Here is a 27,019-nt window from a genome sequence, read left to right as displayed (position 1 = left end):
TGTGTAATACCTAAGGTTGTAGAACACTGTAGTGTAGGCCAAATGAAGAATACTAAAGTCTTTACCTTCTTGGGGAGACCACAGATGCACCCTCATTCAGTAAACCAACAAGCAATAGGCTTTAATTGATCAACCTTTATGGAAATCTTATCGGATAACAGTTCCATTTTCCATGTACATCGTTACGGTCTATTGAGTGAGGCGAATAAACACTTCCCTACTCCTGCGAAGTCATAAAATAATCCTATGGAATAACTTGTTTTATATCTTTAATCCATGTAATTTGTCTACTGCTTCCAGTATTGTCATGTTCGGGAATGTGAGCACGTGATAGGCTGCAACATCGGCTTCCATCACTTGGGTGGACCTGTGGGTGGACCTAGTCTAGGTGATTGTCGGCATCAGCGCGAAGAGCTTGGTGCTGATGCAAGTCGCGTGGGTGTATACGGGAATACTGAAAGTCTGAAGCAAATATTTGAACACGGGCTGGGTAACTTGCACTGAAATTGATGCTTTGAAGCTATATCAGACGAGTTGCCAATATCCTATGTTTTTGTTTTTAACAGGTAAACTTCTACCATTTGTTTAATTGCCTGGAACGCTCGATATTTATTTTTCGCGAATTACAATGGAAATTAGTGGTTAATGTCAGCTCATCAAAGAACTCAGATGTAAACCTAGCGATAACTAAACTCGTTAAAGTTATTTGAGTTATCTTGTTGAATCTAACCTAGTGCTGTGGAGATGGCGGATGCTGCTGAGTGTGGTGTAAAAGTGATGTGCAGATTCAGGCCTTTGAATGAATCGGAAACCACCCGAGGAGACAAATACATTCCGAAATTCAAAGGCGAAGACACCGTGGTAATAACGGTGAGTTAATCTTACATTTATCAGAAGACCGTTTGTCTTGGTACCAACAAAGCCATATTGGACAGGTGCTTAAATACACTCACAATTCAGTCTCACAACATAATTTGAAAATAGTATGAGCATGGATGGGTATTGTTTAATTAAATGTCAACGAAGATGCTTTAAATAGGAATATTAAAATGGTTAACAGGATTACATGTTTCTTCCAAGTCCAGAACACTGCTTTGGAAACATCTTTATCCAAATTGTGTATGGATGGGTCACAACCGAGTCTACTAGATCAATCTACTGTAGCTGGACAATTACGATTTTGAGTCTACAAATTGAACAATATGTATTACATGTTTATCTAAACATCATAATTCACTAAATAGTGATTGACATAACAGTAAATAACAGTAATTACTTAACAGTAGCTTCCTTTCCCTTAATCTCATTCATTTTTGTCTAGTCATAAAATATTTAATCGACAATCAATGGAACTATGTCCTACTGTTATGTTTGAAATCAGAATGAAGAGAGTCTACCTTTCTCCTTTGTTGCCACACTAAATAAAGGTCTGATTCTATTTGAGGTACTACTTTACGCCCCAAGAAATTAGGCCAGTCAAAGTGCATTTGAATTGAACTCATGGAAAACAGTCCAGTTTGTCTTAGTTTGGCCAGTCTAAACCCATGAAGACCTCATCATTGTCCAAACAGTCATTGTTATAGAAAACCCATATCCTGCCTGGGAGGGGACAGCAAAAGAGAAAATGGCGGTCAAAACTGCTGGCTGAGTTTAAGTAGCGTAAATAAGGACTCTCACTGGCAATGGTGAATGAGCGGAGGATGTGAAGAAGCTGAAAATCTACCGTGTACATCGAACTAGAGAGAGTGTGTGAATAGTGTGTATGCTTTATTTGCCTTTGTCTGCCTTCCTGCTGTTTGTGTGCATGTTTAAATTCCCAATTAGTGCTGGAACGATATTCTTGGGATTTGAGCAGGTACACATTTGCTGTTGCCTGAATTCTCTCAGGTTGTCATGTTTACAAAGTTTGCATACCAATTTCAAACTCAGTTCTTCTCTCCCATGTGCTTGAATCAAGGTTTTCAAACTGACATCCACAGACAAGGTTATTATTTTTTTACATTTTCCATCTATTCTTCTCGCAGCAGATGGGCAAGCCGCTAACCCTAACTTTTTGACACCACAGAGAGCATGTGAACCTGACATGTCATTGCAAAATGTGTTTAACAGTAGGAAATATGTTTTAAAATGGCTATATTTTGTGTAATAGCAGGATTACAAGTGGTATTCATGGCCGAATGTTTTTTCAGTAGTGGGGGGTTCTGGTCCAGGAGCTCATCGTATTCGAACGTCCTTGACATTAAACACATTTGAAAGCCTGTGTTAGCAGCATCCCAGCTTTACCCCTCCTCTTCAGCCTGGTGGGAATATGGACACCTCAGAGTCAGCACAGGACCACTAATCTCTTAGGCTGGAAGACGATGCCAGTAAAACGCCTGTGATGTTGTGTTCATTACCTGACTGGAGAGACAGATGACTAGTCCTACATTGTGGAAATGGAAGCCCAGTCACAATTCCTTACGTGCTGCGTTAATTAACAGGTGCCCAGAGGAAAGGGTAGGAAGTTGATAAGGCTGGTGATGTGTGTTTCACCAATGTTGGTTCTTTGATCTCTGTGTTAGTGACCTATGGTCTTGTATGCATTCATACATTTTGAAGCTTTACTCATCTGTGAACATTTTGTCCTTCAGGTTTGAACGTTCTCTGATATTGGGCCAAGTTCTGCGTTAGTCATCACAGGCTTCGAGCCCGGCGTATCCAATGAATAAACCACACGATGGGTCTGTGGACACAGTATCCTAACATGCACATATATTATAGACCTACTGAAACTGCATTTAACAAAACCTCCCTCATTACGAGCTGATAAATAATGAATCAGTTTTCATCCCAGAGAAGTAGTCTTTGTGCCCTCACATCCCCGAGCATCAATGTTTATTTTAGCCCAGGGGGTGGGGAAGCAGTGGGGGTATGATTGCATATGGCCAGACCAGACGGAGGAAAATGAATGCGTGTATGGTTTGTGAAGGGGGGAGGGGCAAGTGTTAGGTAACACACAACATCACACATTTTCTTTCTGAATTTATATATATATATATATATATATATATATAAATTAATTATTATATGCATATATTAATGTGTGTATATATATATATATATATATATATATGTATACTACATGTTTACTTGCAGTGTCGACATATATATAAGTCCATGCCAATTGCTTTTGATCCTGTTTGCCTGAATATTGAGAAGTATTGATTTTAAGCGTCATTAGAATTTTGTATCCTTCAATACAACAGTGTAATTGCTCAACAGTGAGAAGCTTGTACATAATTACAATGCTGCAAGCAGCCTTACATTGGTGGCAAATTAAATAGCAAAATAAAATAAAACATGAATGATTTTCTGATACAGAGTTTATGCATTCTGGAATAAATATATATTTTTATTCTGATGCGCATACAGGGCTCATCTGGGTTCAGTATCTTTTGGGACTGTCAATTAGAGTGAGGATTAAATGGTCTGGAAAATTAGCTTTTTGAAAAAGCACAGTCCTGTGATTGTCTTTGCTGATTGTCACCATTCACAAAGATATTTATCAGCATGTTGCCCAGATAGGATCTTTGTTCAGGTTTAGGCCAACCTCTCAATACCATTTTGTTTGTTGGGGGTGGGGTAAACGCATGGCTCCGGTGAAGGCCCAATGCTCTCACAATTGCAATGACAGGCTTCAGTTGAGACACTTAAGTCTCATGTTTGAACATAGCCCATGAAACATTTCGGTTGTGCATTTTCACATTAGCTAAAATATAATTTTATATACAAATAGTGATAGCCGTTGTCACCATGTTAATGTACAGATATGGTGCTGCTCTGCTTGTGGTTTATTTTGAACACTGTTTTAACAGGTCCATGATGATGCAGTTAATGTATAGTATATTATATTGTAGGAACTACTGCTCTAGAGGACTTCTTTTCTATTCTTGCCAGTATGTGTTGAAGGAATGTATTTTGATATTGCAACATTTTAGTTTAGTTTATTTTCCTTACGATAGGACAATGTCCAGAGGAAGGCGTTACAGCATAGTCTCCTGGGTATTTTGTCTCCATGACGATGAATTATGGAGGTCATTAGAGATGACTGATGGGGGGAGGAGGTCACTGGCTGAAGTCTTCATCACCAATAACAAACAGTGACATGCATGCACACTCTCAAATACATCAACAATCCATATCAAAGGGGAATGTATGCATGGTCACACATCCAGATGTAAATCTTGCACAGGTTGTCTTCTTCACACGGTCACAGTCATACACACTCTTGCTCTCTTTGGAGCATCAGGTTTGCTTCAGGGTTAGGTTGCCTCTACTCTGCCTAGGGAACAAAGGGAAGCAAAGTAATTTCTACTGTGGATGTTTCTAGTCAGTCCCCACCATAGTGATGTGAAATGGGAACATGTTGATTTAATAATGCCTGAACTGAATCCTTTGTCTGGAATGGAAACATCATGCACTCCAGCAGAGGAAAGGCCTTGGTTTTCCGTTGGGACAACACATCAATTATTGAGAGGTCGAATATGGCATTTAGAGCATGTATGTTTTGTGTGTGTCAATGTAAGTGCATTTATTGAGCTTGTGAGATATAAAGAATGTCTGCTGACACATTGTAGGTGTTTTCAACTTCTTTTTCATTTGTTTTCCCAACTTGGCTGAGGTAAAACTCATAAGTCAGTTTGGACAACACACGGATGGAATCCATTATTATTTGTATTTTTTGAAGCGGTTAGTGACATGACTGGCTCATAACATGAAAGCACTATGAGAGAACTCGTATCACTCAACAGCGAAATATTTTCCATGCTTCTCCATTCGCTGATGGACACCTGGAGCAGGCCAACATCCAATCAACGCATGCCTCTCCCTGTGGGATACAGTTTCCGTGGCGACCAGCTCCTTGATGGAGCGACAGCTCTCCCTCTCTTCCGCTGTTGTGGTCCTCGACCCCCCTGTCTGTGATTCAAAGACCTGGAAAAGAAATTGTCAGAAAATTGGTCCCGAACCATGAAAGCCGCACATAAAGCAAGCCTTTTAATAGCCTCATTGATTTGAATCACATTGGCCCACACAGACACATGGGTGGATGTAGCACATAATGTTATGTATGGTGTCTTTCTTTTCTCTGGACCTGATTGTCATTGTCCCTTGTCTGTTTTTTATTGATTGATTCCTGATTGTCCTTTCCTTCATACTCCAGTTCACACTAATTTTAAAACCATGTAAACACTTTCAGTCATTTGAAAAAATAAGTACACTCACTGGACAGTTCTCTTTTAACATTTTTGACAAGTGGATATGTACTTTAAACACTATTGACAGATAAAGGTAATCTCATTCAACAAATTACATCAGAGATTGTATTCTGCAATAATGAATTAATCAAAAATCAACAGAAATGACATGTTCATATTGCAGAAGAAATAAGTGCACCTGTAGCTTCAATAGTGGCTTTGTCAAAAATGACTTCATATAGCTGTTTCTTGTAACTGTCTTTCAGTCTATTACATTGTTTCCCAACCCTGCTCCTGGGTGCCCCCCTGCCCTGAATGTTTTTGGTCTCTCTCTGATCTGTCACACCTGATTCAAATGATCAGCTCATTATCAAGGCCTTCATGAGCTACATCAGGTATGTTAGAGCAGGGAATGATCTCAAACATGCAGGGCAGGGGGCATCCAGGAGCAGGGTTGAGATACACTGGTCTATTACATTGACTGGGAGGAATTTTTACCTCCCAGTCCCACTGTTTACAGTACTCCTTCAACAATGTCAGGTTCAAGAGTTTTAATGCAGTGGCATTTCTAGAATATTTTACATGGTGTGGCAGAAAGGTGGCAAGTTGAAATTGAAGGGTGGCATATCATTTTATTGTTGGTTATGTCAGCTTTATTTATAGAAATCCAGCTACTGAAAACGGACAGTGTAAGGTCTTGCTAATAAATATCATACAGTGGATATAAAAAAGTCTACACACCCCTGTTAAAATGCCAAGTTCTTGTGATGTAAAAGAATGAGACAAAGATAAATCATGTCAGAAACTTGTCCACCTTTAATGTGACCTATAACGTGAACAATTCAATTGAAAAACAAACTGAAATCTTTGAGGGGGAAAAATAAAAAACTCACAATAACCTTGTTGCATAAGTGTGCACACCCTTTAACTAATACTTTGTTGAAGCACCTTTTGATTTTATTACAGCACTCAGTCTTTTTGGATAGGAGTCTATTAGCATGGCACATCTTGACGTGCCAAAATCTGCCCACTATTCTTTGCAAAAGTGCTCCAAATCTCCTGTGCACAGCCCTCTTCAGATCACCCCACAGATGTTCAATTGGATTCAGGTCTGGACTCTGGCTGGGACATTGCAAAACATTAATCTTCTTCTGGTGAAGGCATGCTTTTGTGGATTTGGGTGTGTGCTTTGGGTCTTTGTCGTGCTGAAAAGTGAACATCCTCTTCATCTTCAGCTTTCTAACGGACACCTGAAGGTTTTGTTCCAAAATGTCCTGATATTTGGAACTGTTCATAATTCCCTCCACCCTGACTAAGGCCCCGGTTCCAGCTGAAGAAAAACAGCCCCTAAGCATGATGCTGCCACCACCATGCTTCACTGTGGGTATGGTGTTCTTTGGGTGATGTGCAGTGTTGTTTTTGCACCAAACATACCTTTTGGAATTATGGACCATAACACATTTTCCCATGTGCTTTTGGGGTTCTTGTTGTTTGTTTTTGCAAACTTCAGCCGGGCTTGGATGTTTTTCTTTGTAATAAAAGGCTTCCGTCTTGCCACCCTACCCCATAGCCCATTCATATGAAGAATATCCCTGACCAGTTTTCTTCTTGTGTTTTCAGCAATTTGGGAGGGACGTCCAGTTCTTGGTAATGTCTCTGTCATGCCATATTTTCTCCACTTGATGATGACTGTCTTCACTGTGTTCTTCTGTATATCTAATGCTTTGGAAATTATTTTGTACCCTTCTCCTGACTAATATCTTTCAACATTGAGATCCCTCTGATGCTTTGGAAGCTCTCTGCGGACCATGGTGCTCTGGTCCTAAACTTGTGATTAATCAGAGTCACTTTAAATGATGGCAGGTGTGTAATGACTTCTATTTAACATGAGTTTAAATGTGATTGGTTAATTCTGAACACAGTCACAATCCCAGTTATGAGAGTGTGTGCAGACTTATACAACCAGGTTATTGTAAGGTTTTTGTTTTTCAATTGAATTGTTCACATTATAATTCACATTAAAAGTGGAAAATGTTCTGACATGATTAATCTTTGTCTCATTCTTTTACATCAAAAAAACCTGGCATTTTAACAGGGGTGTGTAGACTTTTTATGTCCACTGTACGTAACTTACAAATTGAAGGAAAAGATGCATTATGTTACATTGACACATTGTTTATATATTTCTGCCAAGTGCAGAAGCATACATCAATGTATCCTGAAAATGTTCTAGAAACGCCACTGTGCTTGCGGGCATTCTACATTTTGATGAGATTGAGATCTGGGCATTGACTTGGACATTCCATAACCCTCTATTCTGTTGTAGCTTTTCTTGTGTTGTCCTGTTGCAAGATCTATGTTTGTTTCAGTTTCATCTGTTTGATAGGCAGCCTCACATTTTCCTCTAGAAATCTCTCAAACAATATGGAATTCATGATTGACTCGGTGATGGCATGTTGGACAGGTCCAGAGGCAGTAAAGCAGCCCCAAACCATAATGCCACCGCCTCCAATAATTTATATTCTTACTTTTGAGAGCCTCAGATCAGTCTTTTAATATTGGCATGATGTGTTACCACACACCCACATTGTTTAAACCAAACCAGACCAAGGTTCAAATCTTTATGGAAGGCTGGAACCTACCAAGTTAATCTCTAATGATATTCTGATCATTTGCCCCTTTGACCATGGCAATATTTCAATATTTGAGAAATTGCATGGCCTGCCTATATTCATTGAGTCAGTGATGACAGTTTTGCAACTTGTCTGCCAAATATTGTTGCAATGCTATTATTCTTGACTGGCTTCTATCGCTGTACTGTATGTGCCAGATAAAACCTACCTAAATGTTTTCTGGTCACTAGCACTCTTGTGGTTTTAAGTACTTGTCTGGAAAATATTTTATTGAGAGACCTTTGGTCATATAACAAGTTTCATGCAGATCACCCATTCAGTAGCAGTGTAGCTTTTAACTTTTCTAATCTAAATGGCAGAAAATCTATTATGGCTGACCTTGTGTCTCCTTTAGGCACATTGATTCCTCATGATGAGATGTACCTATGTGCCCAAATTCAGGACTTTAATTGGGGGAGGTGACAGATCCTCAGTCCCCTTCAGATTTTTATCATGTGTTGACAATTAGATGTTGGAGGACTGGAGACAACTCACCCTAAGATGATTAGGCTGAACAGAAATACTGCAGAATGGCAGCAGTTCCAGTGTTTCAATGACATTGTTATACCATTGATCTTGTTTATTTAAAGTCTCAAACTCCATCTGTAATTGCAACTACATTGATCCATTCATGTATATGATGATTTTGATTATCTCTGTCTCCTAGGTAACATAATAACATCAAAGCACAAAGTGAAAGGATAATAAAGGTGACCTGTCCTATACTATTTGAAAATTAGACAGAGGTATTATTGTAATAGGACACCTTATCTGAGTTTAGATTAGCAGCGCCCTGTCTCAAACTCAGAACTGGAGGGGAGTTGGTAACAAGTATTTTTGTTTGGATCTCCATTGGCTGCAGCAGCCAAAATGGTCGGTTTTCTTGGGATTCCCAGAAAACATAAAACGTTATAAAACACAAAACATTAACAAGGTATCTAGACAACCCCAGAGTCAGGGCATCTTGCTTGGTGTCATAGTGACTCTGTTTTGTCACCTTGTCTTATTGTCAGATACAGCTGTCTGTCAAATAAATGTCTGATGACAGTTTTTCTTGACTTACTATCTTCACAAAATTCCTCTTGACAGTTTTGTACTTTTCTCCTCGCAGGGCAAGCCGTATGTGTTTGACCGTGTCTTGCCACCCAACACAGCCCAGGAGCAGGTCTACGATGCCTGTGCCAAGCAGATTGTCAAAGGTAAATGCTCTGCCCTACAGTCATCTTCATCATCATCCTCAGTGTGTCAGATCAACTTGTATTTTGAAAGAGTTATAGCCAGTGTCTGCGTTTTGTAGATGTGCTGGGCGGGTACAATGGAACCATCTTTGCCTATGGCCAGACCTCATCAGGAAAGACCCACACCATGGAGGTAAGCCCCAATAACATTTTGATTTCTCGCTGGGGTTAGTGCCAGAACCAAGAAGATTATTCTGAAAATGAGAGGAGGCAGAGGGACAGATTAGAAGCATGGCAAACTTTTGACCTCACTGCCTGGCCAGCATCATCTTTGTTTGGTCTTGTGACCAATTGACCGAGCTGGCAGTGACTGGAGCTTAAGCTGTTTCCTTCAGTCGTAATCCTAACATGATTTCTAAAGCAGGTTTTAGATGATTTAATAGAGAGCGAGAGAGAGAGAAAATGCATGCAGCAGACACAGAGCAGACACAGGTGGATTGGAATTGGGCAGCAATTATTGAGCCATTTGAGATTTCAGTCGCAGGCACATGTGAAGCTGTATCTGTAACGTGTTTTCTTCATTTAATAGATGAGTCAAGCAGGCTGCATGCAGACCCAATAAACAACGAAAACGACAGACTTCATGTTAAGCTTGTGTTAATTGAATGCAATTATTGCTTCTCCTCAGAGGGATACATTCCCAGCAGGCATTCTCTCCCGCTCCGTCTTCCTTCCTGATACACCTTCATTTAGCCAGACTGACCAGGCCAGACAGCATGCTAAAATAGCAGCGCCATGCTTCTCCGCCACGGTTCACACGATGTGCCACCATGCCGTTACACGTACAGTGTAGTCCACCTATTCAGCTGCTGCCGTTGCCCTGGAAACAGTCGCGAGCGGCTTCAGCAAATGTAGGGATAAAATCTGAAAACATTTATTCATAATTCAAATCCACAAGTTTTCTCGGCGGTTGATTGTGCAGGGTGATTGTCTTCCATGCCACTGTAGCTCGGCCTGGCTGACAAGAATGTAAAACTTTCCTTGGTTTGTGCTTCATAATGCTATTATACTCATCCTCATCCTTGTCTACCTAGAATCATATTACAGTTTGAATGACAGCTCAGCCCTGAGGCTCGTAGCATTTGTGTTGCTCAGTCAATTTCTTTTTTATTGCTTTTGGGCTGGATGAGAAGGGATTACACTGAATTAAATGGTCGATGGGGATGAGGGGGCTAAAGTCATGACGTTATGCAGGCTGGCCAAGAAGGGTGTAATGAAAACCCCTGAAGGTCTCATATATATTTCATATGTGTTTGAGGACACAGGTCTTATGAAAACAGGGTCAATGATTTTGCCCTGTGTGAGGATCGCTATGATAGACCTTCAATGCCATTTGTTATGTGGTAGACAAATAACCTTTGGGTTATAGTTTTAGGTTCCATTTAGCCGTTCGGCTCTTTAAATGGCTGGTAAATCCCAGTATGTCGGTGTTGTTTGTGATTTGGGAATTGACTATATGCGTTTAACTAAGTTATGAATCTTTCTCAGGGTAAGCTCCATGACTCCCATCTGATGGGCATCATTCCTCGCATTGCCAGGGACATCTTTGACCACATCTACTCCATGGATGAAAACCTGGAGTTCCACATCAAGGTAACAGCTGGGGACACACTATGGACTGTACTGACGGTCCCATTTGAACCCAGCGATAGTAGGCTCTCATTATCCATCCAGTTAAGCTTAACTTAACTGAAAATCAAAAGGTAATTAGGTCAATTTGATATGGCATGATTTATCAATAGATTGGATATGAACTAAAATGTCATATTTTATAGCGTTTTATTACAGTCCTACTGAAAGCAACCCAACATGTGAGTGGAGCAGCTCCTGTGGTTGCTGAGGGTCAACCCAGTTCTTATTGCTGTGTTAGTGGCAGGACCCACAGAGGCGTCTGCTGAGGTGCCTGTTCTGCTGGGCTGGCCTATATTCACCATATGGTCACAACAGTGACACCTCCAGCTGATGGCTCTATGGGTCCTGGCTCCCTTGCTCCTGTCATTTCAGTGTAAATGTCACAGCCGAGGAGGCCATGTGCTACTGCGTTAGAATAGTGATATGGAGACATATAGAGTCTTTAATGATCACAGATTCAGGACACCCATTTAATGTCACGTCTGAAAGACGGGGGGAATGTCCCTTTCACTGCACTGGGGCATTGGGTTTGATCTTTAGACCAGAGTAAAGAGCGCCTCATGGTGGCCCTCAAAAACCACTTCCAACAAATCTGGTCTCCATTTAAGGGAAAGACCAGGACTGACCCTGCTCAGCTTCAGAGGCAAGCAAGCAGTGGGATGCTCATCCAATAATAACCTATCCTAACCAATCCTATTTATGAGTTGTTTGTTTATATGCTCTGTCAATGTGTAATATTTTATCTCTGTAGGTCTCCTACTTTGAAATATACCTAGACAAAATTCGAGACTTACTGGATGGTGAGTTCATACTTTTTTAGTTTTAAGAATTTCTGATAAGTGACCTGAGAAATGCTGTTTCATATTTCAGTTTTTTTTCTTCTCTTTTAAGTGTCAAAGACTAACCTGGCAGTGCACGAGGACAAGAACAAGGTGCCCTATGTTAAGGTGGGTGTCCTATCTATTTGCTAGAGCTTTAAACACTAGTAGTTCGATTGGTTATAATATTGTTGCAATCTGTCACCAAGCACATTCAACATTTCTTGTCATTGCATAACAATGTTCATTCTTGTTTTCACACACAGGGCTGTACGGAACGCTTTGTGTCCAGTCCAGAAGAGGTTATGGATGTCATTGATGAGGGAAAGTCCAATCGTCATGTTGCTGTTACAAGTATGTGCTTCTCTTCCTCCTAATACATTCCTCCTAAAACAAGAACTACCTATTGATATCCAGCACTGATTCTCTGAGATTCTACCTACATGCTGTATTGCTATCTATCCACGCAGACATGAATGAGCACAGTTCTCGCAGTCACAGCATCTTCCTGATCAACATTAAGCAGGAGAACGTGGAGACAGAGCTGAAGTTGTCAGGAAAACTCTACCTGGTTGATCTGGCTGGTAGTGAGAAAGTAAGAGTGGTCTTCCCTCCTTTCAATCTCTCTCTCATATCCCTCTGTTCATCTCACCTGGTCTTTCCTTCCTCTCTCGTCTCCCTCTTTTCCCATTTCTCTGTCAAATATATCGTCAGTAAAAGATTCTCTCTACACAGTGTACTGATGGGAAACATAGCGGGAGGGTTTTAACTGATATTCCTTCTTGTTTTCAGGTCAGTAAAACTGGGGCAGAGGGCTCTGTGTTGGACGAGGCCAAGAACATTAACAAGTCCCTTTCTGCCCTGGGGAACGTCATATCAGCTCTGGCTGAGGGAACAGTGAGTGTCTTTTTCTTTCTTTCTCTTTGTTTTTATTTCTTTCCCTGTCTACAGCTCTTTCCTAACTTTCACCTTCTTCCCAATCCTTTACATCACAAACTTCAATGATTTCATTATTTTATCAATAAGGTTTTTGCATTCATGACGTGCCGATAAACGATGCAAAACACGTTTTGATTGGACAGAGTACACGTGTCATTAGTAAAGCGTCTGTTTTTGTCTCCTCCGATGGTCCGGTAGAAAAGCCACGTCCCCTACAGAGACAGTAAGATGACCCGTATCCTGCAGGACTCTCTGGGGGGAAACTGCAGGACCACCATCATCATCTGCTGCTCGCCGTCTGTCTATAATGAGGCCGAGACCAAGTCCACACTCATGTTCGGACAAAGGTCAGCACTAAGAACACAGAAACCCACTGTACACATCGCAATGTCCGGGTCAGAGCTTGTACTCCGCCGTCCGAGCCAGCGCACATTCTGGTACTGCTGGGTCTCTGAGGGGTGTGGTGTAAATGTGTCGGAGTATGGTCTGTGTATCTCTTCTAGTCAACGTGCAATTGTCATTTAACTACCCGTGTGTAAGTATGTGTCCTCATGGGTCATAGTTCAAATAGAGATTTTAATGAGTCTTGGAAGAACAGCTGCAATGATTGACTGACAGACAACATCAAGGTTGATAAATAAATCTATTTGGCATTGGTTCAGTGTACGAAAAACACAATTAAGATATACAGTACAGACAACTACTGTAATAAAACTGACATATATTCCCTCTTTCATAAACAATTCACTTGCTCATTCAATTTCTGTTTATTCTAAACTAATGTTAATCTCTCCCTCCATGCTGCAGAGCTAAGACCATAAAGAACACTGTGTCAGTTAACCAAGAGCTGACCGCTGAGGAGTGGAAGAAGAAGTACGAGAAGGAGAAGGAAAAGACCAAAGGCCTAAAATACATGATCCAGAAACTGGAGACCGAGCTCAAACGCTGGAGAAAAGGTAACAAGGAAAGCCATTAAAGGAGTGAGAGATAGTCGAATAAAAAGAAAGAGGCATATAGACAGACTGGGACAGATACACAGAAAGAAAGAACAAAGGAGCGATGTTATAGGCTGGCAGCAGATTAGATGTTGAGAGAGTGGACATTTACAAATACTTTAGAAAGCAGAGCAGCTGTTGCGGTTATGGTCAAATGAGACTAGAATGCTGATAAGCACGTCTTAACTTCAGGGCACACACAGAATATTCAAATGAGTATACTCATTTACACAAACCCACTGGCATTTCTTCTGAGGTGTGATTACACTTTCTGAAGCAGCTTTTAGGGCTTGTTTCCATTACGGGTGAGAGAATAAAGCTCTAGATATAGTAGTCTTATCTTAGTTTGCATATTCATTTCCATAACATTTGAATTTACACCAGCATGTTCGAGACATACAACACAGGATTGTGGCCGTCAGTTGCAGGAGAATCTAGTGATTTCCCTGCGAATTGTCTTCAAAACTCCAGAAGGGCTCTATCGAAAAAGGTGGCTCCCACTAACTCGTAATTAATGGCTTCTTGAGCTATAGATATCGGCAAGTTTACACATGAAAATGATATAGTGTCTGGGGTCTTGTTTGATACAGTGTGTCTCGGGAAATGTAGCGTCATGTAAACAAGCCATTAGAGAGATGCTTCAGAATGTGGGTGTGAAGGTCTTTACTGATATTAGGCAATCATTAGGTTCTGGGGTATGTTGAACCAATATTGTTATTACTGAAACCCTTTCAGAAGGAGTCTCCCGGGTGACACAATAGTCTAAGGCACATTTGTAGTGCCAAGCTGTCCACCCAAGTCTAGGTTCGAGCCTTGTCTGTCTCACTACCGGTGTGGCTGGAGCCTGGTGCAGAAGCCAAGGAGGAAGACATGCTGCAATGTTCAATTCTCCAGAGCCTGTTCTGAGTCACTGCACAAAGTAAGGTCATAGATGGATGAAAGATATCATGAAATTAGGGAATGGAAAATAAACACAGAAAGAAAAGGAAGGCAGAGCAAATGAAGGCGGCCCAGGGTTGCATCATCCCTTTTAAGAACCTCTGAACAGACAGGCTTCACTAATAGGGTGGGAGGGGGACGAGGATAGGATGTTTTCCAAAACCACTCATCCTTTCACTCATTACTCGCTTCCATTTTGTTTATTTACTTACAGCTTAGTTCTCCATTGCTAGCTTTGTTTTAAAACTCATGTCAGAATAAATACACTGGTTAATAACATTGGGATTTTGGAAAACAGGCAATTTGTCATCTCAGTTTGAGCTGCGTTCTGTTTTGACTGACCCGAATCGAGACTTTAAATCAAACAAACGGCCTTATTTAGTCTTGTTCATCATGAAATGCATTCAGATGCTCTTTTTGCAACTTCCTGCGCCTACCGCATCCTGCGGTGCAATGCCTACTAATGTACTTTTGTATTCATTCATGAGATGCAGACTGTGATTGCTATAAATGAAACATACATGGACATACACAACTCTCCAATTTGCACTGCTAAATAATGCAAGCGACAGCTCATAAACAAATGGTGTACACCGTTTTTATAGCATCGGAATATCTCTGTATTCCAGCTTTGACCCCCACCAGATGAGAGTTTTAGCTGGTGTTGCGGACTGGCTGTTTCCACGGTTACCTATCATTTCTGCCTGAAAGTGTCATTCCGCTGTGTCTCAGTGTGAGCTCCGACCAAGATAACACATTCAGATCCCAGCTACAAACGCCCAGACGGTCCTTGAAGACGCCGCCGTGCTGACAGGCTCCTAATGATAACTCTACCTCCCCTCTCCTCCTATCTCTGGGTTTCTCTTGTCTCCCTGCCTCATCACGGGTCTGCTGGAGAGTCCCCAGGACTCAGACTCATCCCCTCCCGTTCCCTTTCTGCTGTGAGAGGATTATCTCTGGGTGTGGTTGTGTTCTGTTGGTCGGCTCTGTCGGGGGCTAAGCTGCTCGCCTGGGGTCCGCCGGCGGGTAACAGCCTCATCACCTCTCACATTATTCACGTCCCAAAATCCCTGTCTGCTGTGGAAACGACTCTGTCAGGGGTGGGTGCTGGACCTCGTTGTGGATATTGGATAGATTTCATTTTTATTCATTTAACCAGGGAAGTCACATTAGGAAAAAAATATGATTTACACTCTCAACCTGGCAAGGGGTACAAGGCCTATGGTGTGGAAGTCTAATAAAAATGTACTAAACAGACAACACAAACTGAAAACCTCAACAACAGCACAAATACAACAGCAAACAACCAGCAGTGGTGTGGGTGTGGGTGTGGGTGTGGGTGCAGGCATGTGTGGCGTGTTGTGATATGTGTAGCAACACAATATGCTAATTACATAACAACACAACTTTTGAAATCGACTAGAAACATCTGAATGTCTCAAGAACGTGTTCATCTATTTCACTTTGGAACTGCTCTGGGGAAAGCAGGTCCTTGAGTTTTAGGCTGGCAAGGAAGGAATGCCCGGAGCAGGTAGCTGAGTAATGACATGACTATAGTCACAAATATACAGCGGATGCTGTTCTCCTTCAAACTAAGAACACTTCCCTTCCGTTTGTTTTGTGCAACTACTCCCATTGATGTACTGATTGTAATAAGAGTGTCTCCATAAATGGCTAAAAGTTGTTTTTTAGGGCCCGTCAGTCTGACCCCTCCATCCTTCCAGGTGAGGCAGTTCCAGTGACCGAGCAGCTGAGCAGTAAGGAGAAGAAGAGCAGCAGTGATGCCACGGCAACGCTCGTGATCGACACGATGGCCCCGCCCCTAGTCCCTCTACTGGAGGAAGAGAAGAGCCGATACGAGGAGCTCATCACTGACCTGTACCAGCAGCTGGATGACAAGGTGGGCGATACTGGCCAGGCTGGACTTCCACGGATCCCAATACTTCCCAGAGCACATGAATGCAGCATGATGACTCACCGGGGGAGGGGTTGTCCTGTTCGCATATGACTCACCAGGGATGAGTTGTGCTGGATAACTAGAAAGGGCTGTGGTTGATGAAGCTAGGACAGCTTTGTATGACTAATGAACTACAAGATGGCTCTAATCATATGCAAATGCTATACAATCACATACATGCATCATTCTGTGGTATTATGTTAAGTTTGACTTAATCACCCAACCATTTACATAATGAGGTGTGATTAGGCTAAGTCATAAATGTCTGGCCTATTAACTGTGGGGAAAATAAACAGATAGGCGTGTATACCTCTCGCTGTGCCACCAGCATAGTGCTACATTTGCTAGCAGTCACCCTTAAGACTCGCGGTCAATCCTAATGTGAATGCATCATTTCAGTTTTGAAAAACACCTCATTGTTTTTTCCTGCTGTCTCAGGACGATGAGATCAACCAACACAGTCAGCTGGCTGAGAAGTTCAAGGATCAGATGATGGATCAAGATGAGGTGATCTCATCCAGCCCTTCACAACACATCTACATTACTTAGACTCTCAGACTGACATGGTATATCTTGATCATATTTTAGGAATTTGTTCGATTGAATGTGTCGTGCACAGGCGAACACTTTACGCTCGTTGAGGGCATGACGTTGGCTTGTATTTAGTGCCATCTAGTGGTGGAGATTTTGATCTGTGTTAGATATAAATCTGGTTGGGATTTTAGTAATGCACATTGCACACACAATTCTGTAGTACAGGAAGTCATTGTCAGCTGCATGCCTGATAAGAGTGTTATTTTTCTAATGGCTTTTAAAGCGGCAATTACCTGAAAAGAGCTGCAGTTACTGAAAGTGATTTGAATGACAAAGATGTTTCCATGGTTACGCGTCTATTATGCCCTTAGCAAATAGTCAAGGGTTTGACAGGCAATTCTGTCATCTTGTTCTCCTGTAAAGTGTATTAGTGCTTTCGTTTTTGGGATGTGGATTTAGAATACTTCTCCTTATACCAGAGGCTAAAATATTCTGAGGTTCTAGAGGTATATTGGAAAGTGTGTGTGTGTGTGTGTTATTTTCTTGCTTTCCCTTCCCTGCAGCTGCTGGCCTCAACCCGCAGAGACGGCGAAAAACTGCAAGAGGATCTGTCCCGTCTGCAGAGGGAGAACGAGGCCGCCAAAGAGGAGGTGAAGGAGGTGCTTCAGGCCCTTGAGGAGCTAGCTGTTAACTACGACCACAAAAGCCAGGAAGTGGAGAATAAGAACCGCTTCAACCGCCAGCTCAGTGAGGAACTCAACCAAAAGAGCGTGAGTCGCCCAGGGATGTGTCTCCGGGACTGTGACTCACGCTGACACTCAGCTGATCTCATGGGTCTCTGTGTTTGAACACCATAAGGCTTTAACCCAGCCAGATGTCCCTGGAGTTGTCTCCTGGGTAGAAGGGAGGAAACATTCAAATGTAGACCGGTCCTCTGGTTCTCCTGTGGACTTTTCCAAACATAACCTACACCGTGACCGGACTGTGATGGTAAAATGCGCGTGTGTGTGTTTCAGACCACTCTGGAGGGCGTGCAGAGGGAGCTGTGCTCTCTGCAGGAGCTCAGCAGTCACCACAAGAAGAGAGCGGCAGAGATCCTCGGCCTTCTGCTCCGAGACCTCAGCGAGATCGGCAGTGTTATCGGCACCAGCGATCTCAAGGCGGTAAGAACACGCTAAAAAACGATTCCCTGGTTTGCGCTCGCCCAGACGCAAACAGTCAGTCCGGATGTCTTTCTGCTCATCAGATGACCGAGGTGAATGAGGTGATCGAGGAGGAGTTCACCATGGCACGTCTGTACGTCAGCAAGATGAAGTCAGAGGTCAAGTCCCTGGTGAACCGCAGCAGGCACCTGGAAAGCTCCTTGACGGACACCTCCCGCAAGACGCAGGCCAATGAGAAGGAGCTGGCCTCCTGTCAGTTACTCATCTCTCAGGTAACCAGGAAGTGGATGTCATTGCCTTTATCCCTGAAGAATAGGAAAATAAAGGGAACTCCATTCACATTGTCCGGCAAAAGTCCAACTCTTTCTTCAGGTTTACTAATCCGTTTATTGAACTTGGTTAGTAAGTGAGGTGGTGTCAGTACTCGCCCTGATACTAACCTCTCCCTGCCTGATTATTTGTGTGTGTGTGTGTTCTCCATGCAGCTCCAGGCTAAGATCAAGTCTCTGACAGACTACATGCAGAACATTGAGCAGAAGAAGAGACAACTGGAGGAGAGCCAGGACTCCCTAATGGAGGAGCTCCATGCGCTACGTGCACAAGGTGAGAAACCCAGACAACAAGGCAATCTGTAGCTTTCGACAAAACAAACTAATGTCTTGGGTTTTGTCCCTTGCAGAGAAAATGAAAGAGGTGCACGTGATGGATAAGCAGAAGGAGCACCTGACCAAACTGCAGGACGCTGTGGAGATGAAGGTCAAGCTGTCCCTCATCCTCCCCTCCCATCCCCCCAACTAAATTGTCAGATTCCTGTGAAAGTTGAGTCAATAGAATTTGAACTTTGACCCTGTATTTACGTCCACATCCTGTAGAAGACGCTGGAAGAACAGATGGAAAATCACAGAGAGGTCCATCAGAAGCAACTATCTCGCCTGCGGGATGAGATCGACCACAAACAGAGGATCTTAGATGAGCTCAAAGAGTAAGAGACTTCTGATTTTTTTTGGGTTGCGTGTCTTTTTCTATCCCATTTCAGCCAACATTCAGTTCCAGGGGATTATGTAGAAACTGTATGAAGTTATAGCTGGCCTGTACAGTGACCAGTGTCCTCTTCCAACAGTCTAAACCAGGGCCTGCAGCTGGAACACAGGAAGATGCAGTCTGACTATGACAAACTAAAGGCTGAGGAGCAGGAGAAAGAAGAGAAGCTGCAGAAGCTAGTGTGAGTCCAGTGGTTTGCAACATTATCTACCACAGTGCTGCTATTCTGTTAATGTCTGGACTACCGCAGCACTGCTGTTTTTCCGGTTAATGTCTGTACTACATTATCTGCCACAGCGCTCCTCTGTTGTTCTGTTTGTGTGTACTACATTACCTACCTCTGTTCATTGCTGTACTACATTAGCCACAACAGCATTGCTACGTTCTTCCATTCGTGTGTGTAATACATTACCTAACACAGCGCTGCTCTGTTCTTCTGTTCATGTGTGTACTATATTATCTACTACAGCACTGCTCTGTTCTTCCGTTTATGCCTGTATTACATTATCTACCACAGCGCTAAGTTCTCCCATTCATGTGTATATTACATTATCTACCACAGCGCTGCTCTGTTCTTCCATTTATGCGTGTATTACATTATCTACCACAGAGCTATGTTCTCCCATTCATATGTATATTACATTATCTACCACAGCGCTGCTCTGTTCTTCCATTCATGCATTACCAGGCTTATATCACCATGTTAATAGTAAAACCCGGAACACTGTCTGGTCTCTCTGCTGTAGCTTAATGCATGAGAAGAGAAAGCAGGCCAAGGAGGACCTGAAAGGTCTGGAGGAAACTGTGGTGAGTGGGTGTGGTCACGTTACTGTTGTGTTTTACACAAGCCTCAGCTGCTGGTTGGCGTTTAACTCATTGACAATGTGAGCCTGTCCCATCCACTAGGCCAAGGAACTACAGACACTACACAACCTACGCAGGCTCTTCATCGAAGAGCTCAACGCACGTGTCGGTGTGGTAAGTACTAGAAGGATAGGCTGGGGAAAGTTGCTCCTTAACCCTCAGCTGGAATGTTGTCAATATCAAACTGTCACATCTTCAGACGTTATTGGCTTACTGTACGCCTTATCATACCCTCTTTGTGTTAAGAACTAGCAGGGGTGTTGCCATTATATGTGTGAGCCTTATCAGTGTGGAAGGCCTGGAAAAGCAAAGCTCGAAATAAGTAGAATTTGGGAAGCACTTTCCAACGCTAGGTAGAATGTAATGTAATCAACCACTGAGGTGTGTCCATGCTGAGATGAGACTAGAGGCATTACTCTGGTCCACAGCATTAAACATTTAGTGCATAATACTGTTATTAATTAATTAAAAGGCAGTTGGTAGTAGTTGTTACTGTGTTAATGGGTTGTTGTTTCCTTGCAGTTGGTAGTAGTTGTTAGTGTGTTAATGGGTTGTTGTTTCCTTGCAGTTGGTAGTAGTTGTTACTGTGTTAATGGGTTGTTGTTTCCTTGCAGTTGGTAGTAGTTGTTACTGTGTTAATGGGTTGTTGTTTCCTTGCAGTTGGTAGTAGTTGTTAGTGTGTTAATGGGTTGTTGTTTCCTTGCAGTTGGTAGTAGTTGTTACTGTGTTAATGGGTTGTTGTTTCCTTGCAGTTGGTAGTAGTTGTTAGTGTGTTAATGGGTTGTTGTTTCCTTGCAGTTGGTAGTAGTTGTTACTGTGTTAATGGGTTGTTGTTTCCTTGCAGTTGGTAGTAGTTGTTACTGTGTTAATGGGTTGTTGTTTTCTTGCAGTTGGTAGTAGTTGTTACTGTGTTAATGGGTTGTTGTTTCCTTGCAGTTGGTAGTAGTTGTTACTGTGTTAATGGGTTGTTGTTTCCTTGCAGTTGGTTGTAGTTGTTACTGTGTTAATGGGTTGTTGTTTCCTTGATTAGTATAAATTCCATATGGGAAGGTGGGCATTTATTCATTACGTACAGGAAATCATTTTGAAGGACGTTGTTAATGGCCTATGTTCCACAACAAATGTGCCAAAGTTATTTCGTGAAGTACCTTTTTGTGTCCAATCAGAGTGGGGAGATGGAAAACGATGAAGCTGGGGGGAGCCTGGCTCAGAGACAGAGGATCACGTTCCTGGAGAACAACCTGGAGCAGCTCACCAAGGTCCACAAACAGGTAAGACACACACACCCACACAACTGTATTATTTGAATAATTCAAAGGTTGTTATGCACTGACATTCAAGGCTTCACTTCACTTCTGCCTATGAGCGCAGGATTTGAGCAGTGTTTTGCTAGCCTCTTAGCTTTTGTTTTATGTAGGCCTACAATCTCCAGGCCATGAACAACAGGCATCTACAAATGCAATGAGAACACGTCCTAAGCATCTGAATATCAATAATGCAAACACGCACTGATAGCCAGAGGCTGAAACCAATAACTCAATCAGTGTTATTCTGTGAGTCGTGTGGACTTTAGAAGGACAAGACAATGAGCTACACTTTGCCCATATTGAGCTACATGAATAAGAACACGTTCAGTTCAGTCAAAATACAAATGAATGTCTTCATTCACTTGCATACAAGATATATTTTGCTTAGTCAGTCTTTTTTGTGAGTTGGGTGGTTTTCAGATGGACAGGAAATTGAGCTAGTTTTTGTAACATTTGTTAACTCAGCAAACCCTGAACGATGTTATCTGGATTGAAACATTTGTTCCATGTTTTATTGTAAGGCGGCCAGCTGAGATGGGATTGTGCAGTTGCTCAAATGGCATGGAGGTTTATTTAACATAAGCTGGTTTCCTTGAATCCACTGTTGTTGTTTTTACCGTGCCAGCACACCCACCCCTCCACACACACGCACCAAAGCATTACATTCTCCCCCTCTTCTCTCCAGTTGGTGTGTGATAATGCTGACCTTCGCTGTGAGCTACCTAAGATGGAGAAGCGCTTACGGGCTACAGCTGAGCGGGTTAAGGCGTTGGAAGCAGCCCTAAGGGAGGCCAAGGAGAGCGCCATGAGGGATCGCAAACGCTACCAACAGGAGGTTGACCGCATCAAAGAGGCAGTGTGCTCCAAGAACGCCTCCAGGAGGGGCCACTCTGCTCAGATAGGTGAGAGACAATGACACACGGCAGACGATGTGGGGAGCACTGGCAAAACCACTGGGGTGGTGCCACCATAAAAATGTCTTGCCACCCCAGTTGTAAGGAGTGTCTGCTATAATATATTCATATTTAGTTTTATTGAATAGTATTGTATTATTTCTACTTTCATGTTAATCTCTATGGTAACCCATTCCAATATCTGAGTCCCCCCTTCCCTGTAAAATGGTTGAGTCCCGGAGTCCGCCTGCTCCTGTCACCGTGCCTCACTCCCTTCCGGTGAAAACAGCAGCCGTTGGTCCATGATAGTCATAGCAACTGAGCAGTCAGGGTCTCACTAGACTAGCCTAGCAGTAATGAAAGAAGGTACTGCTCCACATGTTTACTAAACATACGATCCAAAATGTCCTCTTGTAAATTAATCTTACGTTAACAGCAGCCATTTATTACAGTTAAAATGTGTCGGAGGTCGTCTACTAGCTAATGTAATGCAATCGTCAATGTTATTGATAAAGTTTGCAAGCAAGCAAATTTGCAGATGAAGTAGCTTGCTATCGTTGCTATGTAATGATTGTCCTGATAGCCAGCAAAGCGGCATTGAACAATGCTGATGTAGCTTGCTATGGATAATTAAATGTTTAATTTACAATAATTCTAAATTATGCATCTCTGGACATCTCTATAACATCAACAAAATGTGATGTTTGGTCATATGTGATTAACCGTTGTAATGTGTATAGTATATAGTATATTAAATTGCTACTCTATAACCTCAGTAGCCTATATTTAGTGTTTGTGTATTTCAAACAATATAAGGCATTCATTTTCAGGACACATTGATTTATGCTTCGGCACTTGGCAGAATAATATAAACAATGTGTTAAAGTAAAATACTGCAACTTTTCCTTCAGTTTGTAAGTTGCTTATATGATACTTTGGGGAACTCCCAAACACTCATAGAGATTTTGCACGCTCGAAATACTCCTATCAAACTTTGAGCACATAAACATCAAAGTGTAGAACATGTATGAAATTTATTAGCAAGACATTACACTGTCCGTTTTCAGTAGCTGGGTTGCTATAAATAAAGTGGACATAACCAACAAAAGATTGATATGTCACCCTTTAATTTCAACTTGCCACCCTCCTGCCATCCCATATAAAATATTGTAGAAACACCACTGATGGGTCTACTAGTCCCTACAGGCCCCTGCAGGACGACTCACTAGGAGCTTTGTGTTTCGGACCGCATTCAGTGAAAACGAATTACCGGTTGGGCCAAATTCAGCTGGGCCGTCTCTGTATTCATTGGTCGCATTCTGTTATAGGGGACATGGATCAATGTCTGAATGAATGTCTAACCTCTCCGTAGCTAAGCCAATCCGTGCGGGACATCAGCAGCACCCCTCAGCCCCGGCGGGACACTCCATCCGTGGGGGTTCTGTCCGCGGTGGCGGGGGGGTGTCCAGCCCTCACCACCACCGGCACCCGGCCTCTCCCTCAGCCCACCGCCAGCAGCCGCAGCCGCCACGCAACAAGTAAAACCCAGGTTAGCCCGGGACGTGAGGGATTTCGGTCACTTTTAGATGTTGATTTATTCTTATTTGTTCATTTCTGGAAAAAAATGCTGAATCCATTTTGGAGGATTTTTTATGGTTTTAGTGCTCAGTGTGATGGCTTTGTCACTCCTCCAGAAAGCTTAGTGGTGGACTTCTCTCTGAATAGGCTGTATTTGTCTTTCTAAGTTTGGCAAAGTTTATTTCCCACACTGCTCTATTTTAAACCTTACAGCCATTCCTTACAGGTTATTCACAGCCGGATTGAAACAATACACCTCTTGAAAGCTTGATTCAGACAAATCACATCTTAGAAGAAATGTCTATAGTCGAGCCCTGAGCCCAGCTGTGTCCATTCTGTCTTTGTGTCACGCGTTTAGCAGGAATAAATCACACTGGGCAAATTGGTTTTGTGTTCGGTTAATGAGAAGGTTAATAATGATAGCCAACAAAACAGCCATTAATGAATGACGTTTCAAATAGTTTAATTCAGGCTTTAATCAGCCCTCTGAAGACTTTTGAGGTTTATACTTAAAGCTAAAGGTCTCGCTTAACGCTAGTTCAGATGCACAGGATTCATTCTAAAAATGGGTACAAGACATTACATGCCAAACCTAATGTTCACCTTTCTTCCACAAGGTGGCAGCACATAATTAAAAAATTGTCCCTTTTATGACCTCATGTTACTGCAAATACATCACAAATATTATGTTATTTATGAGTGTCTCTCTGTTTGTCATAGCAGCAGGGGAAGCTGCATTTTCCAAATGGCTCCACAGAACCACTGTTATCTCTCTTTTGGATTGGACCACACTCCCAGGCTGTCTGAGACATATCAATCTCTCTTTCTAACCACTGGGACCAGACCTCTTCTCACCACTCTGCCTTTATTGGAACTCTAGTCTCCTCATTTCCAAACAAACACACTCTGTAAGCCCAATATACTTATTGAGGTCTCGTATCCACATGACCAAGAGGAATGAGAGGCTCCTTAATGCTGAACAAGTGCTTATCTATCTCACTCCTTGAATCTCTCACACTCTGCTTCCTTTTCTGGTGCTCTGTCTGTCTGTTGGTTTGTCAGCCTGTCTTGTTTCTGAGCTCCTTAATGTATGTTTTTGAGGGCAAGATCTCTCATGCTCATTCAGCGTTGTCTCGTGAAACAGTCGGTTTGGAGGTTGACATTAAATATGGCTGTTTGGTTCCACGTGGGTTAGTTTCTGTTTGAGGACTATGCCCTCAGAAACAATCGAAAGGTTACAGAAGGTGTAAAACATGTACAAAACAATGTTAGTATTGCAGTGTTTTAGATCCCACATAGTGTTTTTCAGATCACTTTAATAGTAGTTGTTAGTGTTTTGAACGTAGCACTTTATTTTTATACAGAATTCTGTTGGTTTTATTATTATTTGCACAACTGTGATGAAAATATCTTCCATTTATTTTAACATTTTATTTATTCAACATTGATAGTAGTCATTAGAGCATTTGCTGACGTGACTGGGACAGTCTAGAGTCAGACTTTAGCAATCTATTCTGTTTACAAGTTTGAGAAGCACAATGGTATCTCATTGTAGACATAGACAATGTAGACTATGTATGTATCGAATATGTCTTAATCATAATCAAGCTACAGGACGGTAACAACTGTCTAAGCATTGGTTCAAAGAATGTTAAACCAGGATTTTAAACCTGTAAATATTTTGTTACCTTTTAGTTTCCAGGGCATCTGAATCTTTAAATGTGTGTCACATGCAGGTCAAATCAAAATACAAAAATCAGCTGCTAAGAAAGCAAAACAGAGCTGTTATACATCTTAGGAAAATATAGAGAAAGAAATGTGAAGAATTAGAACCAATAGACTGAGGTTATTATATTGCTTTCTTCACATGATTTTGTTTTGCTGATTTAGACTAGACTGTCTTACATGCCAGGTTATTTAAAAGAGAGTCTTATGTCAGGGAGTGTATTTGTTAGAACATCTTATCAGTAGACAAAAAGGTTTCTGGCTGGAATCCCTGATATGACGATGAAAAATCTGTTCTGTCTTTGAGCAAGAAAGTTAAACCTGATTGCACCTGTACGTCTCTCTGTATAATAGCATCTGCAGAATTCTTACTTTAAGAAACATGGACAAAAAGATAACTGAACACCTATACATTTCTGAAGTTGATATGATGTGTGATTGGTTTATTCCACAAGCACAATGCTGATATGTCAATCGGTAAGTCTTGCAGTGTCTGTCTAGTATGGAATGCAGTATTAAACTAAGGGTTTATCAGGGATTTCAAGTATAGTCTTTCTTTGGAACAAAAAAATCACAATCAGACTGGTTTACAAATGATTAAGGGTTGTGATTGTTACCACATTATCATTAGTATGTGAAATATACTGCTTCCTCCTTTGTCCCGTGTCAACTTGTATTAATGGTGCTGCTAAGTGATAATCACTAGTGTTTTCGTAGATATCTGCTCTCATGTCGCATCAAGTGCTTTGTTGATATCTGCTCTCTCATATGTATCAAATTAAGTGTTCTGTTCATAATGACAGCATTTTTTATTCTAGTTCACAAAGCCAGAGTTAAGTGTTTTGTTGAACTTTGTATGAAGTGATAAAGTAGAGGGCATATATCAGACATTATGCTGGTGTAAAATGTGTTTGTATTCAGATTTATCTGAACAGGGAATGGCACTCATTCACCTCACATACTGGTGAAAGTACTTCATCAATTTATGTAGCCTACCTGATTTGAAAATATGAATGAGCCGTCATTAAAATACATTATGATGATACTGAATGATGACTGGTGGCTTTTGTCAAATTCCAGATCATGACATTTCCTGTTTTGTTTTTATTTAATCTCAATCATTTCTCTCTCTGTTTCTTACTTCTGGAGTGTCTAACCCTGTCTGAAAGTGGTACAAGAAACAAGGAAAATCAGTTATAGCCTAAGTCATGTATTTTCTTTCCTCAATTACAGTGGAAAAGTATGTTAATCACAAGATGTACTGTTTCTCTGTACTGTACCTAATAGGCTATTACACTGTTCTGTTCGCCAAAATGGTGTTGGTGATGATGCCTGCATGGTGTTAGAAGCAATTTCTTGTCAAGATTCAATCAAATAAAGACAGATTGTTACGCACAATAGTCTCCTTATTTAAATAATAATATCGGACCTAGCCCTAGACATAACGCTTTGTTTCAGACAGAATCTTATTCCATATGTTTTTGTGCTGG

General features: G+C 41.8%; 1 protein-coding gene across 3 annotated transcripts; it reads left to right on the top strand.

Annotated features, from left to right (window-relative positions):
- The first annotated feature begins 410 nt into the window (after positions 1 to 410).
- kif5c (kinesin family member 5C) lies at positions 411 to 26,924 on the top strand. 3 transcript variants are annotated; one of them, XM_010879936.3, is made up of 27 exons: positions 411 to 566; positions 735 to 870; positions 9,018 to 9,105; positions 9,204 to 9,277; positions 10,633 to 10,737; positions 11,528 to 11,576; positions 11,668 to 11,723; positions 11,861 to 11,948; positions 12,065 to 12,189; positions 12,387 to 12,491; positions 12,732 to 12,880; positions 13,341 to 13,489; positions 16,192 to 16,367; positions 16,863 to 16,931; positions 17,522 to 17,728; positions 17,975 to 18,121; positions 18,205 to 18,393; positions 18,607 to 18,724; positions 18,801 to 18,877; positions 18,994 to 19,103; positions 19,242 to 19,343; positions 19,909 to 19,969; positions 20,069 to 20,140; positions 21,193 to 21,297; positions 22,019 to 22,235; positions 23,599 to 23,775; positions 24,528 to 26,924. In XM_010879936.3, exons 2-26 carry the CDS (start codon positions 745 to 747, stop codon positions 23,766 to 23,768), a joined length of 2,934 nt encoding a protein of 977 aa, XP_010878238.1. In that variant the 5' UTR covers positions 411 to 566; positions 735 to 744; the 3' UTR covers positions 23,769 to 23,775; positions 24,528 to 26,924. The 3 variants fall into 3 exon arrangements, with proteins under 3 accessions (XP_010878238.1, XP_010878239.1, XP_019910683.1); XM_010879937.3 differs by having other exon boundaries at positions 24,525 to 26,924; XM_020055124.2 differs by lacking the exon at positions 411 to 566 and having other exon boundaries at positions 576 to 870.
- The last annotated feature ends 95 nt before the right edge of the window (positions 26,925 to 27,019 follow it).

This window comes from Esox lucius, chromosome 16 (genome assembly GCF_011004845.1).
Source record: "Esox lucius isolate fEsoLuc1 chromosome 16, fEsoLuc1.pri, whole genome shotgun sequence".
Taxonomy (NCBI): Eukaryota; Metazoa; Chordata; class Actinopteri; order Esociformes; family Esocidae; genus Esox; species Esox lucius.
The sequence above is the reverse complement of the archived record's forward strand: the minus strand, read 5'-3'. Positions and strand labels throughout refer to the sequence as shown.

Bases quoted from the DNA above. Each gene is read 5' to 3' on its own strand.
- kif5c (XM_010879936.3), top strand. From the start codon at position 745: ATGGCGGATGCTGCTGAGTGTGGTGTAAAAGTGATGTGCAGATTCAGG. The intron at 12,190-12,386 runs GTAAGAGTGGTC...TCTTGTTTTCAG, and splicing joins ATCTGGCTGGTAGTGAGAAA to GTCAGTAAAACTGGGGCAGA. The intron at 18,725-18,800 runs GTGAGAAACCCA...TGTCCCTTGCAG, and splicing joins CCATGCGCTACGTGCACAAG to AGAAAATGAAAGAGGTGCAC.